Consider the following 24,178-nt stretch of genomic DNA (forward strand, 5'->3'; position numbering starts at 1 on the left):
TCTCATTCACTGGAGAGAAAATGAATGAAAATGTGTGTGAGAGAGTGAGAGCGAGAAACTACAGAGGCACAAACGTTATTTCTGTACTTTGATCTCCAAAACCAGACAATGCTGTTACAGTCTTTAGTGTTGTTTACTTGCTGCCACAAATAAAACAGTGAGATAATATGCCACCTGTAGCCGCTACCAACATTTATTTATACAGTACTACATACTTCACTTCTCCATCCACAGATAACACAGACTGCAGTCAGAGTGCAGTATAACAGCATTATGCTGCAAATACTGTGTCTAATATGACACAGTTTATTTTTATTGCCCACAAAATACCACAGTCGACTGCAGATTTCAACACTGCAATCCCTTTTTTGTAAGGATGGTAGCAATAGAATGATAATCTCTCTAGTTCTCCAACTCCAGTCTGCAGATTCGTGTACAATCTATATGATTCTGAATGTAATTTCTTCCACCACGTGGTGGCGCCCTTTAAAATGATGAGTGGTTCGACTTTCAATGTCAGTGGCTACTTCCGTTTTCGGAAGAGAGCCGAAAGAAGCTGCAATATCAACATTCATTGACAGAATTTGTAAATAACACTATTTTATACAAATTGGTAAGGAATTTGAATCAAACCACCGAATCTACAAGAAATATCAAATCAAATGTATTGATGTAAAGTGCCCCACTCAAGTTTTCTGTTTAGAAAGGCTATTTTATAGCGCGTGGTATATTTGAATTAGCAAACTGGCTACTATTAGCTACAGCTATCTAACGTTACAACGTATTTGGGAATTTCCTAACTAACTGGTGAATGTAACATTGCCAAATAGCTGAAATTGAATTATAATTAAAACAAATGTCTGCTCTTTCGAAATTATATAGTAAGCTAATGACTGTAGCTAGCTAACGTTAGCAAGCTACGTGGGGTTTTCTACAATAAGATCCACCACGTTAATTAAGGTTATCTAATGCTAGTTAGCTAGGATCTCAATGTGTACATATTTAATATCTACTACAGCGGTGTTGGGTTCAGGATGTCAGGACAGAAGCGTCCGTGTGACTCCAGCGCCCCCTCTTCCTCGTCCGGTGCGCCCCCCGATAAACGGAGGGAGCGAGAAGGAGGAGAGGACGGGGTTCCCGGGGTCAGCGCTACTGCCGTGGAAACCGTCATCAAACTCGGAGGGGTGTCCAACTCGGTGAGAGAGCTGCAAAGTGCCTAGCCTGTATTTATCCTATCTCTGTCTGTCTGCCTGCCTTTACATATGGTAGTTATGGCTTGTCAGCAGTGTCGTTGATTGTGTTGTTCTCATCTGTTCGGTCTCTTTCTCTTGTGGTCAGGAGGAACAGGATGTCAAAGCTCTCCATGTGAAGAACAGGAAGTTGGGAGAATCCCTCGATCAAAGACAGGTATGTTAGTCTCACACACACATAAACAAATACACAGGCACACACAAACCTACAACTCCTGTTTTCACTATATACATTTATAATGGGACTGTTGCTCTGCAGGTGATTGAGGATGAGCTGAGAGAGAGAATCGAGAGACTGGAGACTCGTCAGGCTACTGATGATGCCAGCCTACTGATCCTGAACAGATACTGGAATCAGGTAACTAACTATTCATTCACTCAAATAATGAACAATATGCAATTAAAACATTGCACATAGATAAAATTAGCATTAAAACAATTCTCTATATTCTAAATACCATCTACTTCCCCTCTCCTCCTCTTAGTTTGATGACAATGTGCGCCAGATTGGCAGGCGCTACGACCAATCAGGAAGTGAGCCTGTGGAAACCCCGGTAGGAGAGGGGCGGAGCCTGAAGCCTGACACCCCAGAACCCGACGGCGACTCCAACCAGGAGAGAGCCAAAGACCGAGGTAAAGAGGGAGAAAGAGTATTTGACCCGTTTCTAATTTAATCTACTTTTGCATATTTTTGATACTGAATGTCATTATATCTTCAACAAAAACCTAATATTAGATAAAGGGAACCTAAGTGAACAAATAACACAACAATGACTTACTTATTTCATAAACAAAGTTATGCAACACCCAATGCCCCTCAATAACTGGTTGTGCCACCTTTAGCTGCAATGACTCCAACCAAGCGCTTCCCGTGGTTGTTAATCAGTCTCTCAAGTTGCTGTGGAGAAATTTTGGCCCACTCTTAACATGCAGAAGTGTTACTTTTTAACCATATTAATGTAGACTTGATTGTGTGTTATGGTCAGTCTTGCTGCTTGACCCAGCTACACTTCAGCCCACAGAAGGATGACATTCTCCTGTAGAGTTCTCTGATACAGAGCAGATTTCATGGTTCCTTCTATTAAGGAAAGTCATCCAGGTCCTGAGGCAGCAAAGCATCCCCAAACCATCCCACTACCACCACCATGCATGGCCCTTGGTATGAGGTTCTTACTGTGGAATGAAGTGTTTGGTTTTCGCCAGGGATAATGGGACCCATCTTGTCCAAAAAGTTGACTAAAGTTAGCCAAAAAGCACCTGGATGATCATCAAGACTCTTGGAAGAATGTTCTATGGACAGATACAAAATTATAACTTTTGGAAAACATGGGTTTTGCATGGAAGAGTGGGCCAAAAGTCCTCCACAGCAATGTGAGAAACTGAGAACTACAGGAAGCATTTGGTTGTGGTCTTTGCAGCTGAAGGTGGCACAACCAGTTATTGAGTGTAAGGGGGCAATTACTTTTTCACACAGGGGAATTGAGTGTTGCATAACTTTGTTAATTAAATACATAAAATAAGTGTCCAGTTTTTGTGTTATTTGTGAACTAATTTTCCCTTTATCTAATATTATGTTTTGGTTCAAGGTCTGATAACATTCAGAATAAAACATATGCAAAAATAGAGAAAATCAGAAAGGGGGCAAATACTTTTTCACAATACATACATATACATACATATACATACAGTACCAGTCAAAAGTTTGGACACCTACTCATTTCAAGGTTTTTCTTTATTTTTTACTATTTTCTACATTGTATAATTTATTTTCTATATGTTTTTTAAATTTATGGATAGCCAGGGGCACACTCCAACACTCAGACATAATTTACAAACAAAGCATTTGTCTTTAGTGAGTCCTCCAGATCAGATGCATTCGGGATTACCAGGGATGTTCTCTTGATAAGTGTGTCAATTGGACTGTTTACTGTCCTGCTAAGCATTTCAAATATAATGAGTACTTGAGTACTTTTTGGTGTCAGGGAAATGTATGGAGTAAAAAGTACATTATTTTCTTTAGGAATGTAGTGAAGTAAAAGTTGTCCAAAATATAAATAGTAAAGTATTGTACAGATACCCCCCCAAAAATGGCTTAAGTAGTACTTTCAAGTATTTTTACTTAATTACTTTACACCACTGTTTGGTAGTGAGTACTAACTCCTGTCTGCACCGTGTGGCTGTCCTCCAGGCCAACAGGGAGAGACAACCACGTCCTTCCTGGCCACGCTGGCCAGCAGCAGCAGCGAGGAGATGGAGGCGGAACTGCAGGAGAGGGTGGAGTCCAGCCAGAAGCAGGCCAACCATGTGGTGGAGATCTATGACAGCTTGAAGACCACCGTGGAGCAGCTGAAGAAGGATCAGGACTCTGGAGCAGGTGACTGGGGAGAGAGAGGGGCAGGGGGGCAGCTTTGAGAGGAATGAGGGGAGTGTAGGGGTAAGATGGGATGGTTTGAGAGGTATGAGGGGAGTGTAGGGGTAAGAGGGGATGGTTTGAGAAGAATGAGGGGAGGGTAGGGGTAAGATGGGATGGTTTGAGGGGAGTGTAGGGGTAAGAGGGGATGGTTTGAGAGGTATGAGGGGAGTGTAGGGGTAAGAGAAGATGGTTTGAGGGGAGTGTAGGGGTAAGGGGATAGTTTGAGAGGAATGAGGTGAGTGTAGGGATAAGGGGTAGGTTTGAGAGGAATGAGGTGAGTGTAGGGATAAGGGGTAGGTTTGAGGGGAGTGTAGGGATAAGGGGATAGTTTGAGAGGAACGAGGTGAGTGTAGGGATAAGGGGATAGTTTGAGAGGAATGAGGGGAGTGTAGGGGTAAGGGGTAGGTTTGAGAGGAATGAGGTGAGTGTAGGGATAAGGGGTAGGTTTGAGAGGAATGAGGTGAGTGTAGGGATAAGGGGTAGGTTTGAGGGGAGTGTAGGGATAAGGGGATGGTTTGAGAGGAATGAGTGGAGTGTAGGGGTAAGGGGATAGTTTGAGAGGAATGAGGTGAGTGTAGGGATAAGGGGTAGGTTTGAGAGGAATGAGGGGAGTGTAGGGGTAAGGGGATAGTTTGAGAGGTGTGTCGGGGTAAGAGGAAAGAGGTAATGAGATGTGAAGATGGTGAGATCAGCAAGGGTGTAAGTGTTTATTTATTTTTCATTTTCGAACAGAAGCTGGTATTAGCATTTAGTAAGGTCATTGTTGTGTGAGCAAAGTCAGGAGTATTAATGTCATGACATCATGTCTTGTATTTCCAGAGGGCTCTGTGTGGCAGGTCGCTGTCCAGCTCAACACCCTCCTGTCCAATGAGAACGACCGGCTGCGTCAGCTGACCGATGACCTCCAGCAGAAGCACAGTCACATGACTAGCGAGGTGATTTGATGCACCACATCACGGCTGGGTGGGGCTCACGTCCCTCTCTTGACAGCAGATAAATACTTTTTTACGTTACACATTTTGCCATAGGGTAGAGAGAACTGTTTGCAGTTTTTAAGATGATATCTGAGTAAGACTGACTAACAAAATCAGTGGGGGCCCCCGACCATGATTACTACATTTAGATTGCTACGGTAGTCTAGCCAGCTATCTGAAACTGTTAGCTGACATGGCTAATTGACTGACTATCAGTGACTGACATAACAACAGGAAAACTGCTGATGCACAATCACATTTCTAAATTGCACCTTGTGTATTCTACTATTCTAACTCGTAACAGTGAGTTGAGACCACGACTGAGTTCCTAAAAAATAAAGGGGGAGGGGCACCATTTGCCCGTCCCTGTCTTAAATCAACACTTGCACTAATTCTCTGTTTGTTGATCTCTACACTATGTACCTTACTAGTGGATCACCACCACTCCCACCAGCCCCCATATTGACAGTATCTCTGTGTCCCTGTAGTCTCGTTCTCTGGGCCGGGCGGTGGCGAGGGCAGACACACGGGTCAGTGAGCTGCAGGGCCTCATCGAAGAACTCCAGTGGGACATGGAGAAGATCAGACGCAGAGAAACCCGCCTCAACACACACCTGGGAGAAATCCTGGAGAGGGTAAGGCTGCTGCTGTGTGTTTTTGTGAATCCAAGTCAAGTCTCTCTGCAGCAATGTCTTTGACAGCCACTAGCCTATGTTTACCATTTTGTAAGGGAGTATTTCTGTGTCATGTCGTTTATATACCACAGCACTATATCTATGTAAATGTAGCATGTTTATTCCATGTGCTATTTCTCCCAGGTGAACAGTAAAGGCTACAAGGTGTGTGGGGAGGCCAGCAGTGTGTGTGGAACCATCACCATCAACAAGAGAAAGGTATAAAAACATCCTCTTTGTTCTGCCATTTGTACTTGTCAGAAACAACATGGACCTGGAGTTATAACTCTTCAATTTCCCCTTCCTCTCCTTTCCCCCTGCCCCCTCTTTCTCCGACTGTCTCTTCTCTTTCCCCCTCCCGTCTGTCAGTTTGAGGAGATGAACAGTGAGTTGGAGGAGAACAGGGAGCTGGCGGAGAACCGTCTGAGCGAGCTGCAGCGGCTACAGCAGGACCTGCAGACGGTCAACCAGGAGAACAACAACATGAAGGTGAGCCTGCAGGGACAGAGCCGGGGACAGGGACAGAGCCGGGGACAGGGACAGAGCCAGGGACAGGTACAGAGCCAGGGACAGATCCTCTCCCCAACCCAGCCATTGGATTACCTGAGGTCCCACATCCTTACTCAGTCAACCAAACCAGTCAAATTAAGGTAAATAGATAGGTGGAGGTTCTTGTTTTTCTCTGTTGCTTTGCTCACCTCTTTGCTCTGTCCATCTCTTTTATCTCTCCTTCTCTCACACTTTCTCTTCACCTCGTGCTCTCTCACTTCATTTCTCTTTCATTCCATTTCTCGCTCTCTTTTTTTTGCGTCTCTCTCTCTCCTCTGTTTCTCTCTCTGTTAGGTGGAGTTGTTGAGTCGTGCTGAGGGGGTGGTGAGGGAGAGCTCAGAGTACCGCTGTCTCCAGTCCCAGTTCTCTGTCCTCTACAATGAGTCTGTGGGCCTTAAGTCTCAGCTGGATGAGACACGCACACGCCTCAACACCACCAGAACGGCACGCCTCCGACAGCTAGAGCACATGGAGGTGAGTGTGTGTGTGTGTGTGTGTGTGTGTGTGTGTGTGTGCGAGCTATAGGTATGAACGTTTAAACGAAATAAGAATCCTGAACGCTATTTATAAGAAGAAAAATACCCTCTAGAGTCAATCTAATTAGCATTTTTATCAATATTTCACTTTAAGCTAGAGATATCCTCCAATGGCAGCCTTTCGCATCTGCGGTGAAAGGTAGCCGAGCTACAGCGGTGTTTGTCAGACCGTGAGACTCACATCTGCGGTGAAAGGTGGCCGAGCTACAGCGGTGTTTGTCAGACCGTGAGACTCACATCTGCGGTGAAAGGTGGCCGAGCTACAGCGGTGTTTGTCAGACCGTGAGACTCACATCTGCGGTGAAAGGTAGCCGAGCTACAGCGGTGTTTGTCAGACCGTGAGACTCACATCTGCGGTGAAAGGTGGCCGAGCTACAGCGGTGTTTGTCAGACCGTGAGACTCACATCTGCGGTGAAAGGTAGCCGAGCTACAGTGGTGTTTGTCAGACCGTGAGACTCACATCTGCGGTGAAAGGTAGCCGAGCTACAGCGGTGTTTGTCAGACCGTGAGACTCACATCTGCGGTGAAAGGTAGCCGAGCTACAGCGGTGTTTGTCAGACCGTGAGACTCACATCTGCGGTGAAAGGTGGCCGAGCTACAGCGGTGTTTGTCAGACCGTGAGACTCACATCTGCGGTGAAAGGTAGCCGAGCTACAGCGGTGTTTGTCAGACCGTGAGACTCACATCTGCGGTGAAAGGTGGCCGAGCTACAGCGGTGTTTGTCAGACCGTGAGACATCCCGAAAATTGGTCTTCTCACAAAAAGGTCTGTAGCGTCTGAAAGGTTTGGAATTCAAACTCTTATAACCCCTCTATGGAAAGAATCGATTCTCAGGAACATGATGGTGTTCTACAACCCCCACAAGTGTCACGGGACTCGTCTGAAGTCGGTTCCGCTGATCTGCCAGCTTCTATCTGTAATGTCCGAACTGTTTTTGGCTACACACTAATATGACTACTCTGGAAAGGTGAGCCTCAGGAACATGTACATGTCGGTTGTTTTGCTTTAGGGCGCCCACAAGCCTCACATGTTTACAAAAATGGAAGTGGAAGTATAGAAATGGAAATAAATATGGAAGGAGTTTAGTGCCCACAAATTGTTAAATATGGGTAAAGAAATATACACAAATTATTTCCTGATCTTCCTGATATCTCTCAGATATAGGACAGACACTTTAAAACAAACTTCGCAAGCCAAGAAATTGCAAGATATAGCTTTTGATTGCCGATAGGTAGTCTTAGTGCAGGGTTCTGGCTGGTGGCCGATATGCCTGTACAGGGACCCTCTCTTCATCCCTTGCTAGCTTGCTATGAAAGATGCAAGTGTTTGTTCTCGGAAGTATGAGAGCTAATCAATCTCCTCCATTCCAAAAATACAGAATCTTTACACTCAGAAATGGGAGTCGATGATTGGAGTTGTAGTTAACAGTTGGAAAAATGGCAGAGAAAGGCGAGTGACAGCAGAGAAGTCCTGTATGGCAATCCTTTGAGATGTTAAATGAAGGAAATGCTAACTTCGCGAGGTGGAATTGAGGTACAGTAATGCAGGTGCAATGCTTAACCATCTGAAAGGGACGCACCGTGAGACCCAAACCATTGCTGGCAGCTGCATTGTGAATTCACATGAAATTTTATACATATTTCTTATTGTTTTTTACGGAAAACTGATAAAAATGTCTCTGTGCAGTTTAAAGGAAGTTGCTAACTAGCGCTAGTGCAATTGCTAACTAGCATTAGCATAATAACTGGGAGTCTATGGGTATCTGCTAACATGCTAGTAGATACACATAGACTTCCAGTCATTGCGCTAACGCTAGTTAGCATTTGCTCACAAAACTACCTGTAACTTCCTTCATACTAGACACAGAGACATACAAATGGTATCCACAAGTTCATCTGACTCTGAAGAATTATATTAAGTGCCCTGTTGCCAAAATTCCGAAGTATCCCTTTAAACACAATGGGGGTGTGTGTGGTAACAGTCTCCTCTCTCCTCCAGAATGATGAGGTGTCTCTCCAGAGGAAGGTGCGTACAGAGGTGTTCCAGCTAGAGGACACTCTGGCCCAGGTCAGGAAGGAGTACGAGATGCTCCGGATTGAGTTTGAACAGACCCTCGCTGCCAATGAACAAGCAGGTCAGTGTCTTCACCTCACATGAAAACAAATATGGCCTTACGCTCCTCCTCACCAGCTACTATTTACCTGCAGTTTCAGATCCTCCTTGAAAACAGCATCTCATCTATTACTTCCTCTCTCTCAATCTGTCTCTCTCTCAGGTCCTATCAACAGGGAGATGCGTCACCTGATCAGTACACTGCAGACACACAACCAGCAGATGAAGGGAGAGGTGGTGAAATACAAGCTGAGACTGAGAGAGGCACAGACGGACCTCAGCCAGGTGAGAGACAGACTGTCTGACCTCAGCCAGGTGGGAGACAGACTGTCTGACCTCAGCCAGGTGGGAGACAGACTGTCTGACCTCAGCCAGGTGGGAGACAGACTGTCTGACCTCAGCCAGGTGGGAGACAGACTGTCTGACCTCAGCCAGGTGGGAGACAGACTGTCTGACCTCAGCCAGGTGGGAGACAGACTGTCTGACCTCAGCCAGGTGGGAGACAGACTGTCTGACCTCAGCCAGGTGGGAGACAGACTGTCTGACCTCAGCCAGGTGGGAGACAGACTGTCTGACCTCAGCCAGGTGGGAGACAGACTGTCTGACCTCAGCCAGGTGGGAGACAGACTGTCTGACCTCAGCCAGGTGGGAGACAGACTGTCTGACCTCAGCCAGGTGGGAGACAGACTGTCTGACCTCAGCCAGGTGGGAGACAGACATACCGACAGACAGACAGACAGACATACCGACAGACAGACAGACAGACATACCGACAGACATACCGACAGACATACCGACAGTAATATATATATTACAAAGTTATATATATATATATATATATATATATATGCAAAGGTCTACACCAAGTATACACGCTATATATAGAAGCAAGACCGGAAACGAATCTCCCATGGTAAATGATCTGTGTGCTTGTAAGCTCATGGCATGCGTGTGTAGCATGTGTGTGTGGTGACAGACATACCGACAGACAGACATACCGACAGACAGACATACCGACAGACAGACATGCATACCGACAGACAGACATGCATACCGACAGACAGACATGCATACCGACAGACAGACATGCATACCGACAGACAGACATGCATACCGACAGACAGACATGCATACCGACAGACAGACAGGCATACAGACAGACAGGCATACAGACAGACAGGCATACCGACAGACAGGCATACCGACAGACAGGCATACCGACAGACAGGCATACCGACAGACAGGCATACCGACAGACAGGCATACCGACAGACAGGCATACCGACAGACAGGCATACCGACAGACAGGCATACCGACAGACAGGCATACCGACAGACAGGCATACCGACAGACAGGCATACCGACAGACAGGCATACCGACAGACAGGCATACCGACAGACAGGCATACCGACAGACAGGCATACCGACAGACAGGCATACCGACAGACAGGCATACCGACAGACAGACATACCGACAGACAGACATACCGACAGACAGACATACCGACCGACCGAAGCCAGGTGAGTGTGAGGCATGCAAGGAGGAGACTGTAAGAGAGACTAAGGGAGTTGAAGCCAATAAAGAGAGAGAGAGAGAGAAAATCCTGTCATCTGAATTCTGTGCAATTCCCTCCTCTCATAGGCTCGCACTACGAAGGGTAGCGCTATCCTCCAATCACAATCCAGTACGGAGCTGGATGTGAAAGAAGAGGCCATCTCCCCCCTGACGCCTGCTGCCTCTGGTGATGTCACCATCAAGGTGGAGTCTGACAATGGTTCAGCCACACCCAACAGCACTAGTAAGTGTTATTAATAGTTTATTAACTATTTAGTAACTCTTTATTAACTCTGAACTGATATTCATCCTCTCTCTCTGTAGGTACCTCTTTGAAGACAGAGCCTGGGACAGAGACAGAGGGAGAAATCAAAGAGGAGGAGAAAGAGAAGGAAATTAAAAAAGAGGAGAAGAAGGAGAGAGAGAGGCCAACCCGTGGAGGGGGTGGGGCCGTGAAGGAGGAGAAGGAGAAGGCTGGGACCAGCAACCAATCGGAGGAGGTGACTCTGGAGCGCCCGTCTGTGATTGGAGGACCAAAGAGGAAGGAGGTGGAGCAACTAAAAATTGTCAGGGCGGACCTAAAGTAAGTTTGATGATGATTGACAGTCATGATTGATGATGGGGGTAAGGATGATATTAATGATGATGGGGGTAAGGATGATATTAATGATGATGGGGGTTAGGATGATGATAATGATGATGGGGTTAGGATGATGATAATGATGATGGGGTTAAGGATAATATTAATGATGATGGGGTTAGGATTATATTAATGAAGATGGGGTTAAGGATAATATTAATGATGATGGGGTTAGGATTATATTAATGATGATGGGGTTAGGATGATGATAATGATGATGGGGTTAGGATTATATTAATGATGATGGGGTTAGGATGATGATAATGATGATGGGGTTAAGGATAATATTAATGATGATGGGGTTAGGATTATATTAATGAAGATGGGGTTAAGGATAATATTAATGATGATGGGGTTAGGATTATATTAATGAAGATGGGGTTAGGAAGATGTTAATGATGATGGGGTTAAGGATAATATTAATGATGATATTAATGATGATGGGTAAGGATGATATTAATGATGGGGTTAGGATGATATTAATGATGGGGGTTAGGATGATATTAATGATGGAGGTTAGGATGATATTAATGGTGATGGGGTTAGGATGGTATTAATGATGATGATTGGGTTAAGGATGATATTAATGATGATGGGGTTAAAATGATATTAATGATGATGGAGGTTAGGATGATATTAATGATGATGGGGTTAGGATGATATTAATGATGGGGGTTAGGATGATATTAATGATGGGGGTTAGGATGATATTAATGATGGAGGTTAGGATGATATTAATGGTGATGGGGTTAGGATGGTATTAATGATGATGATTGGGTTAAGGATGATATTAATGATGATGGGGTAAGGATGATATTAATGATGGGGTAAGGATGATATTAATGATGGGGGTTAGGATGATATTAATGATGATAGGATGATATTATTAATGATGATGGGGTAAGGATTATATTAATGATGGGGGTTAGGATGATATTAATGATGATAGGATGATATTATTAATGATGATGGGGTTAGGATGATATTAATGATGGGGTTTAGGATGATATTAATGATGGGGTTAGGATGATATTAATGATGGGGGTTAGGATGATATTAATGATGATAGGATGATATTATTAATGATAATGGGGTTAGGATGATATTAATGATGGGGTTAGGATGATATTAATGATGGGGGTTAGGATGATATTAATGATGATCGGATGATATTATTAATGATAATGGGGTTAGGATGATATTAATGATGGGGTAAGGATGATATTAATGATGGGGTAAGGATGATATTAATGATGGGGGTTAGGATGATATTAATGATGGTGATTGGGTTAAGGATGATATTAATGATGGGAGTTAGGATGATATTAATGATGATAGGATGATATTATTAATGATGATGGGGTTAGGATGATATTAATGATGGGGGTTAGGATGATATTAATGATGATGATAGGATGATATTATTAATGATGATGGGGCTAGGATGATATTAATGATGGGGGTTAGGATGATATTAATGATGGGGTTAGGATGATATTAATGATGGGGGTTAGGATGATATTAATGATGGGGTAAGGATGATATTAATGATGGGGGTTAGGATGATATTAATGATGGGGGTTAGGATGATATTAATGATGATAGGATGATATTATTAATGATAATGGGGTTAGGATGATATTAATGATGGGGGTTAGGATGATATTAATGATGGGGTTAGGATGATATTAATGATGGGGGTTAGGATGATATTAATGATGATATTATTAATTATAATGGGGTTAGGATGATATTAATGATGGGGGTTAGGATGATATTAATGATGGGGGTTAGGATGATATTAATGATGATAGGATGATATTAATGATGATGATTGGGTTAAGGATGATATTAATGATGGGAGTTAGGATGATATTAATGATAGGATGATATTATTAATGATGATGGGGTTAGGATTATATTAATGATGGGGGTTAGGATGATATTATTAATGATGGGGGTTAGGATGATATTAATGATGATAGGATGATATTAATGATGGGGGTTAGGATGATATTAATGATGGGGTTAGGATGATATTAATGATGGGGGTTAGGATGATATTAATGATGGGGGTTAGGATGATATTAATGATGATAGGATGATATTATTAATGATAATGGGGTTAGGATGATATTAATGATGGGGTTAGGATGATATTAATGATGGGGGTTAGGATGATATTAATGATGATAGGATGATATTATTAATGATAATGGGGTTAGGATGATATTAATGATGGGGTAAGGATGATATTAATGATGGGGGTTAGGATGATATTAATGATGATAGGATGATATTATTAATGATGGGGGTTAGGATGATATTAATGATGATGATTGGGTTAAGGATGATATTAATGATGGGATTTAGGATGATATTAATGATGATAGGATGATATTATTAATGATGATGGGGTTAGGATGATATTAATGATGGGGGTTAGGATGATATTAATGACAGGCTCTGCTCTGTCCCCTTGAAGGAAAGCCCAGGAGTCTCAGAGGGAGATGAAACTACTGTTGGATATGTACCGGTCAGCACCCAAAGAGCAGAGGGACAAGGTCCAGCTCATGGCCGCTGAGAAGAAGGCCAAGTCAGAGGTACATACTTAGCTGAGACACACTTAGCTTACTAACAAAACAGTGAAACTTCGCTAGCAAATATTGTATGGCACGTTCCTCTATTGAAGCATATAGTTGTTGATAGTATTGAATTCTTTACAAGTATTATTGATTTGTTTTTTTGGAGTGATGGTATGATAGTAATGGTCTGTGTATTGGGTTGTTAGTATTGAGGGGTAGTAATTGATGGATGGAATAACTGTGTTAACTGCTGTGTCTCTGTGTATTGAGTTACTATTGGTTATTATAAACTGGGTGGTTCGAATGCTGATTGGCTTAGAGCCGTGTTATATCAGACATTATTAACTGGGTGGTTTAAGCTCAGAATTCTAATTTTACTGTTCTAGTTACGTTGGTTACCAGTTTTTATAATAGCAATAAGGCAACTCGGGGTTTCAGTAACTGACTTCTTCTAAATGTTTGTCTATAAAGATTGAATTTGTCTGAAGATTTTATACACCTGTCAGCAACTGGTGCGGCTGAAATGGCTGAATCCACTCATTTCAAGGGTGTCCACATACTTTTGTATATATAGTGTACTACAGCTAAGGGCTGTGTCCAGGCATCCACATTGCGTGCTAAATAAGAACAGCCCTTAGCTGTGGTATATTGGCCATATACCACACCCCTTTGAGCCTTATTGCTTAAATATACACTTGAGTATACAAACATTAAGAACACCTGCTCTTTCCATGATGTCGACTGACCAGGTGAATCCAGGTGAACGCTATGATCCCTTATTGACGTCACTTGTTAAATCCACTTCAGTCAGTGTAGATGAAGGGGAGGAGACCGGTTAAAGAAAAATGTCTAACTTGGCACAACTGTGGGAAACATTGGCGTCAATAAGGGCCAGCATCCATGTGGAACGCTTTCAATACCTAAATAAGAGTCCATGCCCTGACAAAAAAAATTTATTTAACCTTTATTTAACCAGGTAGGCTAGTTGAGAACAAGTTAAGGCTGTTCTGAGGGCAATAGAGGGTGAAACTCAATATTAGAAAGGTGTTCCTAGTGTTTTGTACATTCAGTGAAGGTATTTTCTCATTTTGATTGAACAGATAGTGAGAGAGAATGACAGTGGGGGCAGACAGGTTTAATCAAAGGGAAGAAAACTGGACTCATACTGAAGATGTGTGGCGGAGCTGTTTGCGTTACCGCTTGACCAGCCAATTACTGTTGGGTGATTAGAAGTGATTTATTGATGGTGATAACAGCTGTGTTTTCTGTGTGTCAGGCGGAGGACCTGAAGCAGCGTCTCAGGGATCTGGAGGAGAGGGAGAGGAGAGAGGGGAAGAAGATGGCCGACGAGGAGGCACTGAGGAAGATCCGCTCTGTGGAGGAACAGATCAACATCCTCAACAAGAAGCTCTCCCTGGCCAAGCAGGTGTGTGTGTGGGTTGTGTGTGCGTGGGGGGGTTTACATATGTGCATTTAAGCATAATGCATTTAAGCAAGACACTAATTTCTCGCACCATCATTCATATACCCCCCTCTCTGCTCCTCCCCCCTCCTTCTATCCTTCAACCCCACTTTCTCTCTCTACCACCCCTACTTCTCCTATTCCATCCCCCCTCCTTCCACTCCCCTGTCTCTCCCCTCCACTCTCCCCTTCATCCCCTCTACTCCCCCGTCACCTCCACTCCACCCCCCCTCGCCTCCACTCCACTCCCCCGTCTCTCCACTCCCCCGTCTCTCCACTCCCCCGTCTCTCCACTCCCCCGTCTCTCCCCTCCACTCCCCCGTCTCTCCACTCCCCCGTCTCTCCACTCCACTCCCCCGTCTCTCCACTCCACTCCCCCGTCTCTCCACTCCACTCCCCCGTCTCTCCCCTCCACCCCCGCGTCTCTCTCCCCTTTACTCTCCCCCAACTCGCTCCCCTCCACTGTCCCCCGACTCGCTCCCCTCCACTGTCCCCCGACTCGCTCCCCTCCACTGTCCTCCGACTCGCTCCCCTCCACTGTCCCCCGACTCGCTCCCCTCCACTGTCCCCCGACTCGCTCCCCTCCACTGTCCCCCGACTCGCTCCCCTCCACTGTCCCCCAACTCGCTCCCCTCCACTGTCCCCCGACTCGCTCCCCTCCACTGTCCCCCGTCTCGCTCCCCTCCACTGTCCCCCGACTCGCTCCCCTCCACTGTCCCCCGTCTCGCTCCCCTCCACTGTCCCCCGTCTCGCTCCCCTCCACTGTCCCCCGTCTCGCTCCCCTCCACTGTCCCCCGTCTCGCTCCCCTCCACTGTCCCCCGTCTCGCTCCCCTCCACTGTCCCCCGTCTCGCTCCCCTCCACTGTCCCCCGTCTCGCTCCCCTCCACTGTCCCCCGTCTCGCTCCCCTCCACTGTCCCCCGTCTCGCTCCCCTCCACTGTCCCCCGTCTCGCTCCCCTCCACTGTCCCCCGTCTCGCTCCCCTCCACTGTCCCCCGTCTCGCTCCCCTCCACTGTCCCCCGTCTCGCTCCCCTCCACTGTCCCCCGTCTCGCTCCCCTCCACTGTCCCCCGTCTCGCTCCCCTCCACTGTCCCCCGTCTCGCTCCCCTCCACTGTTCCCCGTTTCGCTCCCCTCCACTGTCCCCTGTCTCACTCCCCCACCCATTTCCCGTCTCTCCCTCCCATCTCTCCCTCCTCTCCTGTCTCTCTCCTCTCTCCCCTCCATTCCCCTGTCTCCTCTCTCCCCCTTCTTTCCTTCCCATCCTCCCCACCCCTCTCTTTGCCTCCTCACCCCCCTCTCTCCCCCCTGTCTCTCCCCCTTCCCACCAGGAGGAGGATGCGTTGCTGAGTGAGATGGATGTGACGGGCCAGGCTTTTGAGGACATGCAGGAGCAGAACATCCGACTGATGCAGCAGTTGAGGGAGAAGGATGACGCCAACTTCAAGCTGATGTCGGAACGCATCAAGTCCAACCAGATCCACAAGCTGCTCAAGGAGGAGAAGGAGGAACTCGCCGACCAGCTGCTCACGCTCAAAACACAGGTGGGAGGAAGTGATTGAAACGGTGCAGTAAAATGATTTGAGCGTCAGAATGTCACTCGCTCAATTTGAGAGATAAAGTTTGGGAAATACAGTAACTTGACAGTAGCAAATCTCTCTCTCAGGTGGATGCCCAGCTGCAGGTGGTGAGGAAGCTGGAGGAGAAAGAGCGCCTCCTCCAGGGCACCATCAGTACAGCAGAGAGAGAGCTGGCTCTGAGGACACAGGCTCTGGACATGAACAAACGCAAGGTAGCTAAAACACACACTCTTACTAGGCTTAGGTAACTGCACAGGTGAACACACACAGAGAATACCTACTTCCTTGAAAAATGCCAACGGACAACATATCTTTTTTCTTCCCCCCGTCTCCTCACTCCTCCCCTCCTCCAGACCCAGGAGTCATCGGTGCTGTCGGAAGAGGTGCGTAGTCAGCTGGACCAGGTGCAGCAGAGACTGGGAAACGTCAGGGAGGAGGTCATAGAAAACAGCATCTCCAGAGAGAAGGAGTCCTTCAACGCGCGCCGCGCACAGGTCAGGCCACACACACACTCGCCATGTTTAGGTAACTGCCCACGTGCTCATGTAACCACACACACGATTCAAATCCACTTGAACAGAATTGAACTTTGGTTTATTTAAAGATTGCAGCCCCCTGCCTAACCCTGCTCTTCCTATCTTTATTGTGTTTCAGGAGGACATCTCCAAACTGCGGAGGAAGATTGAGAAGGCCAAGAAACCAGCCGAGACCGTCCTCAACGGAGACGACATCCTCAACGAGGAAATCAATGATTACAAGGTAGTCTGGATGAACACGCTTTTATACCAGGTGCACTGTATGTTTAATGAAGCAATAAGAGACGAGGGGGTGTGGTATATGGCCAATGTACCACGACGCAACGCGGAGTACCTGGATACAGCTCTTAGCCGTGGTATATTGGCCATATACAACAAACCCTCGATGTGCCTTACTGCTGTTATAAACTGGTAAGCAACGTAATTTGAGCATACCTGTGGTATACGGTCTGATATACCATGGCTGTCAGCCAATCAACATTCAGGGCTCGAACCACCCAGTTTATAATATGTAATAATGCAACTATAATTCACCTCTTTTATCAATCTTACTCCCCATCTCTCTCTCCCCCCATTTCTACGCCCCCAGGCGCGTCTGACGTGCCCGTGCTGTAACTCCCGGGTAAAGGACGCCGTCCTGACCAAGTGTTTCCACGTCTTCTGCTTCGAGTGTGTAAAGACGCGCTACGACACGCGCCAGAGGAAGTGTCCCAAGTGCAACGCCGCCTTCGGTGCCAATGACTTCCACCGCATCTACATCGGCTAGAGAGGGTGGAGGAGGAGGAAGGGACCGTAGGGGTTAGGATAGTGGTGCCGGGAGGTCAGCGGTATCCACCGGGCTTTCTCTCCAGCCAAACAAAACTGTTATCACCACTCTAGAGAGTGAGGTGGAATGAGACTAGAAATCTGAGAGGTTTGATGGACATGTAATCATTATGGGAATCTATCCACCTTGCTCTCTGATAGGCTATGTGGAGTTACTGACTGACACCTATTCAGTACTCTCGGATCTCCACAATAGTGGTGGGGGCTAAGGGTTGTTTCTAGATTGGTGTACATTACATTGACTTATATAGATCATGGTTATATTTGCTGGCTGTGCACTGCCTGCCTGGCTGGAAGAAAAGCCTATAGGAGAGACTGCCTGCCTGGCTGGAAGAAAAGCCTATAGGAGAGACTACCTGCCTGGCTGGGAGAAAGCCTATAGGAGAGACTACCTGCCTGGCTGGAAGAAAAGCCTATAGGAGAGACTGCCTGCCTGGCTGGGAGAAAAGCCTATAGGAGAGACTACCTGCCTGGCTGGAAGAAAAGCCTATAGGAGAGACTACCTGCCTGGCTGGAAGAAAAGCCTATAGGAGAGACTACCTGCCTGCCTGGCTGGAAGAAAAGCCTATAGGAGAGACTACCTGCCTGGCTGGAAGAAAAGCCTATAGGAGAGACTGCCTGCCTGCCTGGCTGGAAGAAAAGCCTATAGGAGAGACTACCTGCCTGGCTGGAAGAAAAGCCTATAGGAGAGACTACCTGCCTGCCTGGCTGGAAGAAAAGCCTATAGGAGAGACTGCCTGCCTGGCTGGGAGAAAAGCCTATAGGAGAGACTACCTACCTGCCTGGCTGGAAGAAAAGCCTATAGGGGAGAGTGCCTGCCTGGCTGGGAGAAAAGCCTATAGGGGAGAGTGCCAGCCTGGCTGGAAGAAAAGCCTATAGGAGAGACTACCTGCCTGGCTGGAAGAAAAGCCTATAGGAGAGTCTACCTGCCTGGCTGGAAGAAAAGCCTATAGGAGAGACTACCTGCCTGGCTGGAAGAAAAGCCTATAGGAGAGACTGCCTGTGGCTCAACAATAGGATTACAGTACCTAGGGCCTTGTGTGGGGGAACAGTGAGATTTGACTTGAAGGGATCCTCGTAGACACACTTTTCCATAGTTGATGTAGCTACCGGGGGTGTTTTTCTCTCCTCACTGAGTTGATGGAGAGAGAGATACAGACCTCTTTCACTTAATAAATTCAGTCCTGCTACCCCAGGGAACTAGACACCAGATGACCTTCCTCTGGCTCTGGATTTAGACTGGTGTGTGTGTGTGGGCATGTCAGTTTACACATGTGTGAGGGAGAAGGTAAAACAGAGGAACCATTTGCTAAGATGGTTAGAAAATCAATGGTGAGAGTCCCTGGACTAACAGGGACCCTTGCTCCACCTGTACTCTGTCTGTGTGACCAGTCAATGTTGTCCTTGTATTTCTCTTTTTGTATTTGAAAGCTGACTCATCAGGCCATAGACAGACATGCTACCAATACCTTGAACTGATGCCGATGTGTAATATTGCTGCTCTGAAAGTTATTCAACTGCCATCAAATCTAGAAGCTTGTCTTGCAATTGGTTACTTATCAGTAAAGTTTGTGCATTTTTATTAGCTACAGTATATCATTCAATGTCATCATCAAATTCATCTATCATCAGAATCATCTTAATGTTTTAACCCTTAACCTGCGTTAACCACAAATCCCAGTATGCGAATCCCAAATCTGTTTTTGCAGCCATCCAAACCCACCCCCTTTAGCACGCCAGACCCACCCCCTTTAGCACCCCAGACCCACCCCAGACAGGTTTGAAGGGAGATCTGTCAGATTGTACTAAACCAGAAGCCAGCATATCTTAACGGAAAGGGGCGCCCATCGAGTTGTAGCGGCTTTTTTTGCAAGACAATCCATCTTGGCGTTGAAGTTGATGCAAGGAAATTTTTTTACATATAATAAAATCCGTGTGGAATACTGAAACCAAAAACCTTTAGGGGGACGCGCGCTTTTTAAGCACGTCAATGATCGTGCCTTCCAAAACTTTCCTTTTAACCGCACAAACCTGAAAAAACTCGACACGTTGTAAAATAATCACTAGCGTTCAAAATATAGGCTGTCCACCGCTGGAAAATTTATACGTCTTTTGAAATTACCGTCGTTCTATTCTTAACCAGTTTAATACCAAATATAGTCATTGTGTTAATATGAAATGTCCTTGAACGGTGCTCTGGTTTGGGGTAACGTTGCCAAAGTTTATAATTAAAAACGCTGAGATAAGTAATTTAATCACTTGCACGTGACACATTTTATGTTTGATGATACAACCCACGAGCACTAATTTAGAGTATAGGGTCCCAGCTAATTCTGTTTTCTCAAGTTTGCAAGGCTCGTATCTCCAGATTGTATTACCCCTGCAGAGCACGCCGATGTAATGGGCTACATCTCGACCGTTTTGTTTGAATGACTGACAACCGAAGCCGTTTTTAAACCTCTGGTTTTTAAAGCAAATTTGCACATAACTCGATCTGTGTTGACCATAGATTTCGCCGCTTATCCTATAGAAAACGTTTTTATATAATTGTCGATTATATTTATAACGTGAAGGAGCCAAAAAAATCGGATTTTCCAAAATGATCAACAGTGCAGATTCATCCTCAGTACGGGTTTTATTATCCACACTTGTTTTGGTGCTCGGTTTGGCAGCGCGATGCGTCGGGCAGGCCATGCCGTCCAAAGAGAGCCCTCAAGCGGCCCCAGCATCATTCAGTCTCCGGTCCCTGGTCACGGGGACCTGCGAAGATGTCCACAGATACGTGGAATCCGTGGTCGGAGCCAATGTGATCGAGTCGACTGTTGAGGTTTGGAAAATAAACCATATTGAATGTAGGCCTACTTTATAGTCCGTTATTTTAGTAAATCTAATCAGCACCCAATCCTGTTTCCTGTTATTCTAGCATGTTCATTCATCAATTAACTACATCATTTATAAATGTAATCTTATTTCTAAGGGTGACCTTTGCTACCTTCAAAAGCTTTGCATAATTGTGGTTTTCTGTCAACTAAAATTGTCCTCCTTAAAATCTGACTGCATTCCTCTGCATCACTTCCTTCACTCCCTCCCCACCCCCTTTTTCCTTCCCTGACCCCCTTCCCTGCATCTCCCCATCTACCCTTGCCTCACTACCTGATAATCTCTCCTCTGACCCCCACTCTGCTCTGCCCTAATTTCATGTCTGCCTATATCCATGCACCCTGCTGCCACTACTCTGTGTGCCCGGCACCCCTACCCCAGAGTGTGCTGTTGTATTTAGAGTCAGTGCTTGGTAAAGAGAACATCTATTCCCTGGTAAGAAACCACCAGGTTCCCCGCCTGAATAACCTCTGCTCTGACATAGACCCAAAATCAAACTCCTTATAGCCCTGAATGCAGGGCACGTGTCAGTCACTTCATACAGCGTGTCCTACAGAAAATTACTACATCACTCTCAAATTGGAGGCTATATCATGGCAGTTGAATATTTGGTTTCATGTGATTGTAACAGTATATAGCCACATTCATTCCCATGTTTTAGGTTGTCAGTGGGGCTTTTTAAAAGTTGCATGCAGACGCATTACAGCTGTCAGAGGTGGAAAGTTGTCTGTCCTGCTCTAACCCAGAGGAGGCTGGTGGGAGAAGCTATAGTTGTCTGTGTCCTGCTCTAACCCAGAGGAGGCTGCTGGGAGAAGCTATAGTTGTCTGTGTCCTGCTCTAACCCAGATGAGGCTGGTGGGAGGAGCTATAGTTGTCTGTGTCCTGCTCTTACCCAGAGGAGGCTGGTGGGAGGAGCTATAGCAGGACAGGCTCATTGTAATGGCTGGAATGAATGGAACGGTATCAAACATAAGGAAACCACATCTTTGACTCGGTTCCATTTATTCCAATCCAAGCATTACAATGAGCCTGCCCTCGTATCACTCCTCTCACTAGCCTCCTCTGTTTGACACACAGAAGAGTGCTGCTTGTGTATTAGCAACAGGTGCAGAGTAGTCTGTCCTACTACTGTGACTACCCTTGACCTCAGCTAAGCAGTCTGGAGGGTTGTCGGTCCAGCTGTCAAGTATTTTTTGACGTGATAGGACAGCTTCGATCTTACACACACACACACACACACACGTGTAACAGCATCAACAACACCCCCATTATGCCAACTGGGAAAGACACTTGTGCATAGGACTGCACTTGGATAGTAACTGACTGGCCATTGTTTAACTGACTAACTGAAGGCCTGTGTGTGATCAAAGGCAACTTGTAGATATGTTTGTGGTATAAAACATACCTGCAACCCACAAAAAGATCTTGTTCAGAGACGATTGACTCAGTGACCAACCTATTTATACTGATTGACCACAGCTGTTGCTATCATTCTAATTTAAGGGTATCAGTTTTCAGTCGTGCTGCACTAACACTCACTAGAGGATCATGGGAAAAATGTTATGTTACTGTACATAAGCTATAGGTCGGGGGAAATATGCTGACTTCGTTGGTCATTTTAAAGGGAATGTGCTCTACAACGGTTATAATTCTCAAATGTCAACATGTCAAACATTCTTCACTCTCCCTCTCTCTCTCCCTCAGTTCTTTGAGATGTTGAGCCGGTTTCTGGCTGAGGGAGCTGCCAGCGGACTGAATGTCTTCTCTCTTTACGTCACAGATATCCTCAGGGTCACAGGAGTTGATGGTGGGTGTCAGTTTGTGTTTAGTTGGAGGGAGGGAGAGAATGCTTTCTGCATAGAATCCCATCTTTTCTGGATTTACAGAGGTAAAATCAGAATGTATTTCCACCACACCACTGGCAATCAGAGCATTTTCCCTTTCAGGCCGTCGGATCAGTATCTTTAGTTAGTTCATTGTTGTGCCAGGGAAGATGTTTTCACCCTCAGGGAAGTTGGCCTTGTCTAAGAAGAGCTGCTTCTCCCCCTCTGTATGGGAACTGGGGGTGTGAGTTTTTCCTCGTGTCTGTGACTTATTCTCTGTAGCAGGATCTAACAGCACATGCCATTCGCTCTCAATGATTGCTTCTCAAATTCACTCACGCCTTAAAATATATGCACTGACAAGTTCAAGAGTAAAGATGGTGACAACAAAATAATTGAATTACCCCCCCCAGCAATATTCAAATATGCTTAACCCCCTCTCCTCTTTCTCTCCAGTCCACCTGCCGTTCCCTCACTTCACCGCAGAGGGCGTGGCCTCGGCTGGTCAGTGGGCTCTGCTGGCTCTGATTGGCTACTGGGTGCTGTCCATCATCTTGCGCATGCTGGTGGGTGTGGTGAGGAGGGTGTTCTGGATGCTGAAGGCGGGCATCGCGCTGTGGCTCTTTGGCCTGATCGTCAGTGATGCCAAGGCTGGTTCAGACACCACAGCCGTCCGGCTAGCAAGCCTGGTGCTGGGGTGTGCCCTGCTGGGGCTGGCCAGCTCAGGATCAGAAAAGACAGTTCAAGTGGAAGACCGCATGAGCATCCTGGAGGGAAGGGTGAAGGCGGTGGAGAGGAGGAAGGGAGAGGAGTGATGGAATGAGAGAGGGGGAGGATAGTTGGAAAGGATGGTGGTGCTGAAGGGGGTCTGTCAGTTTCTCAAATGAAATAAAGCAACCACCACGATTTCTTTGATTGAAAGTGGCTTTTCAATTCTTATCCCATCAGGTGTTTGTCTATTACATGTAATATCTGACATCAGTGATACATGGCAAATACGGGGGATTTTTTTTTAAAGCAAGGAAATGGATACATATTCAAGTGATTTAATTATAGTTTAAAAATTGGCTCATTCATCCCCCTCCTCTCCCCTGTAACTATTCCCCAGGTCGTTGCTGCAAATGAGAATGTGTTCTCAGTCAACTTAGCCGGTAAAATAACGAAAAAATAAAATATGGAACAAAAATCTAAACACAACATGCAACAATTACATGAGTTACAGTTCATATAAGGAAATCAGTCAATTGAAAGAAATTCATTAGGCCCTAATCTATGGATTTCACATGACTGCGAAAGTATTCGGCCCCCTTGAACTTTGCGACCTTTTGCCACATTTCAGGCTTCAAACATAAAGATATAAAACTGTATTTTTTTGTGAAGAATCAACAACAAGTGGGACACAATCATGAAGTGGAACGACATTTATTGGATATTTCAAACTTTTTTAACAAATCAAAAACTGAAAAATTGGGCGTGCAAAATTATTCAGCCCCCTTAAGTTAATACTTTGTAGCGCCACCTTTTGCTGCGATTACAGCTGTAAGTCGCTTGGGGTATGTCTCTATCAGTTTTGCACATCGAGAGACTGACATTTTTTCCCATTCCTCCTTGCAAAACAGCTCGAGCTCAGTGAGGTTGGATGGAGAGCATTTGTGAACAGCAGTTTTCAGTTCTTTCCACAAATTCTCGATTGGATTCAGGTCTGGACTTTGACTTGGCCATTCTAACACCTGGATATGTTTATTTTTGAACCATTCCATTCTAGATTTTGCTTTATGTTTTG

The 24,178-nt window shown here is 45.7% G+C and overlaps 2 protein-coding genes across 3 annotated transcripts; both read left to right on the forward strand.

The window, feature by feature from the left end:
- The first annotated feature begins 515 nt into the window (after positions 1-515).
- Positions 516-19,277, forward strand: LOC110504411 (E3 ubiquitin-protein ligase BRE1A). Of its 2 annotated transcripts, none has more exons than XM_036970482.1 (22): positions 516-613; positions 1,019-1,196; positions 1,339-1,407; positions 1,510-1,608; positions 1,736-1,883; positions 3,439-3,624; positions 4,483-4,598; positions 5,126-5,272; positions 5,456-5,530; positions 5,681-5,800; positions 6,155-6,334; positions 8,396-8,531; positions 8,673-8,794; positions 10,154-10,310; positions 10,391-10,649; positions 13,192-13,309; positions 14,568-14,717; positions 16,083-16,295; positions 16,418-16,543; positions 16,685-16,825; positions 16,986-17,090; positions 17,457-19,277. In XM_036970482.1, the coding sequence occupies exons 2-22, from the start codon at positions 1,035-1,037 to the stop codon at positions 17,631-17,633; spliced, it is 3,006 nt and encodes a 1,001-aa protein (XP_036826377.1). In that variant the 5' UTR covers positions 516-613; positions 1,019-1,034; the 3' UTR covers positions 17,634-19,277. The 2 variants fall into 2 exon arrangements, with proteins under 2 accessions (XP_036826377.1, XP_036826378.1); XM_036970483.1 differs by having other exon boundaries at positions 16,086-16,295.
- LOC110504842 lies at positions 17,691-23,334 on the forward strand. The gene is made up of 3 exons (XM_021583689.2): positions 17,691-20,519; positions 22,277-22,379; positions 22,852-23,334. The coding sequence occupies exons 1-3, from the start codon at positions 20,292-20,294 to the stop codon at positions 23,208-23,210; spliced, it is 690 nt and encodes a 229-aa protein (XP_021439364.2). The 5' UTR covers positions 17,691-20,291; the 3' UTR covers positions 23,211-23,334.
- The last annotated feature ends 844 nt before the right edge of the window (positions 23,335-24,178 follow it).

Source organism: Oncorhynchus mykiss, chromosome 31, assembly GCF_013265735.2.
Source record: "Oncorhynchus mykiss isolate Arlee chromosome 31, USDA_OmykA_1.1, whole genome shotgun sequence".
Classification (NCBI taxonomy): domain Eukaryota; kingdom Metazoa; phylum Chordata; class Actinopteri; order Salmoniformes; family Salmonidae; genus Oncorhynchus; species Oncorhynchus mykiss.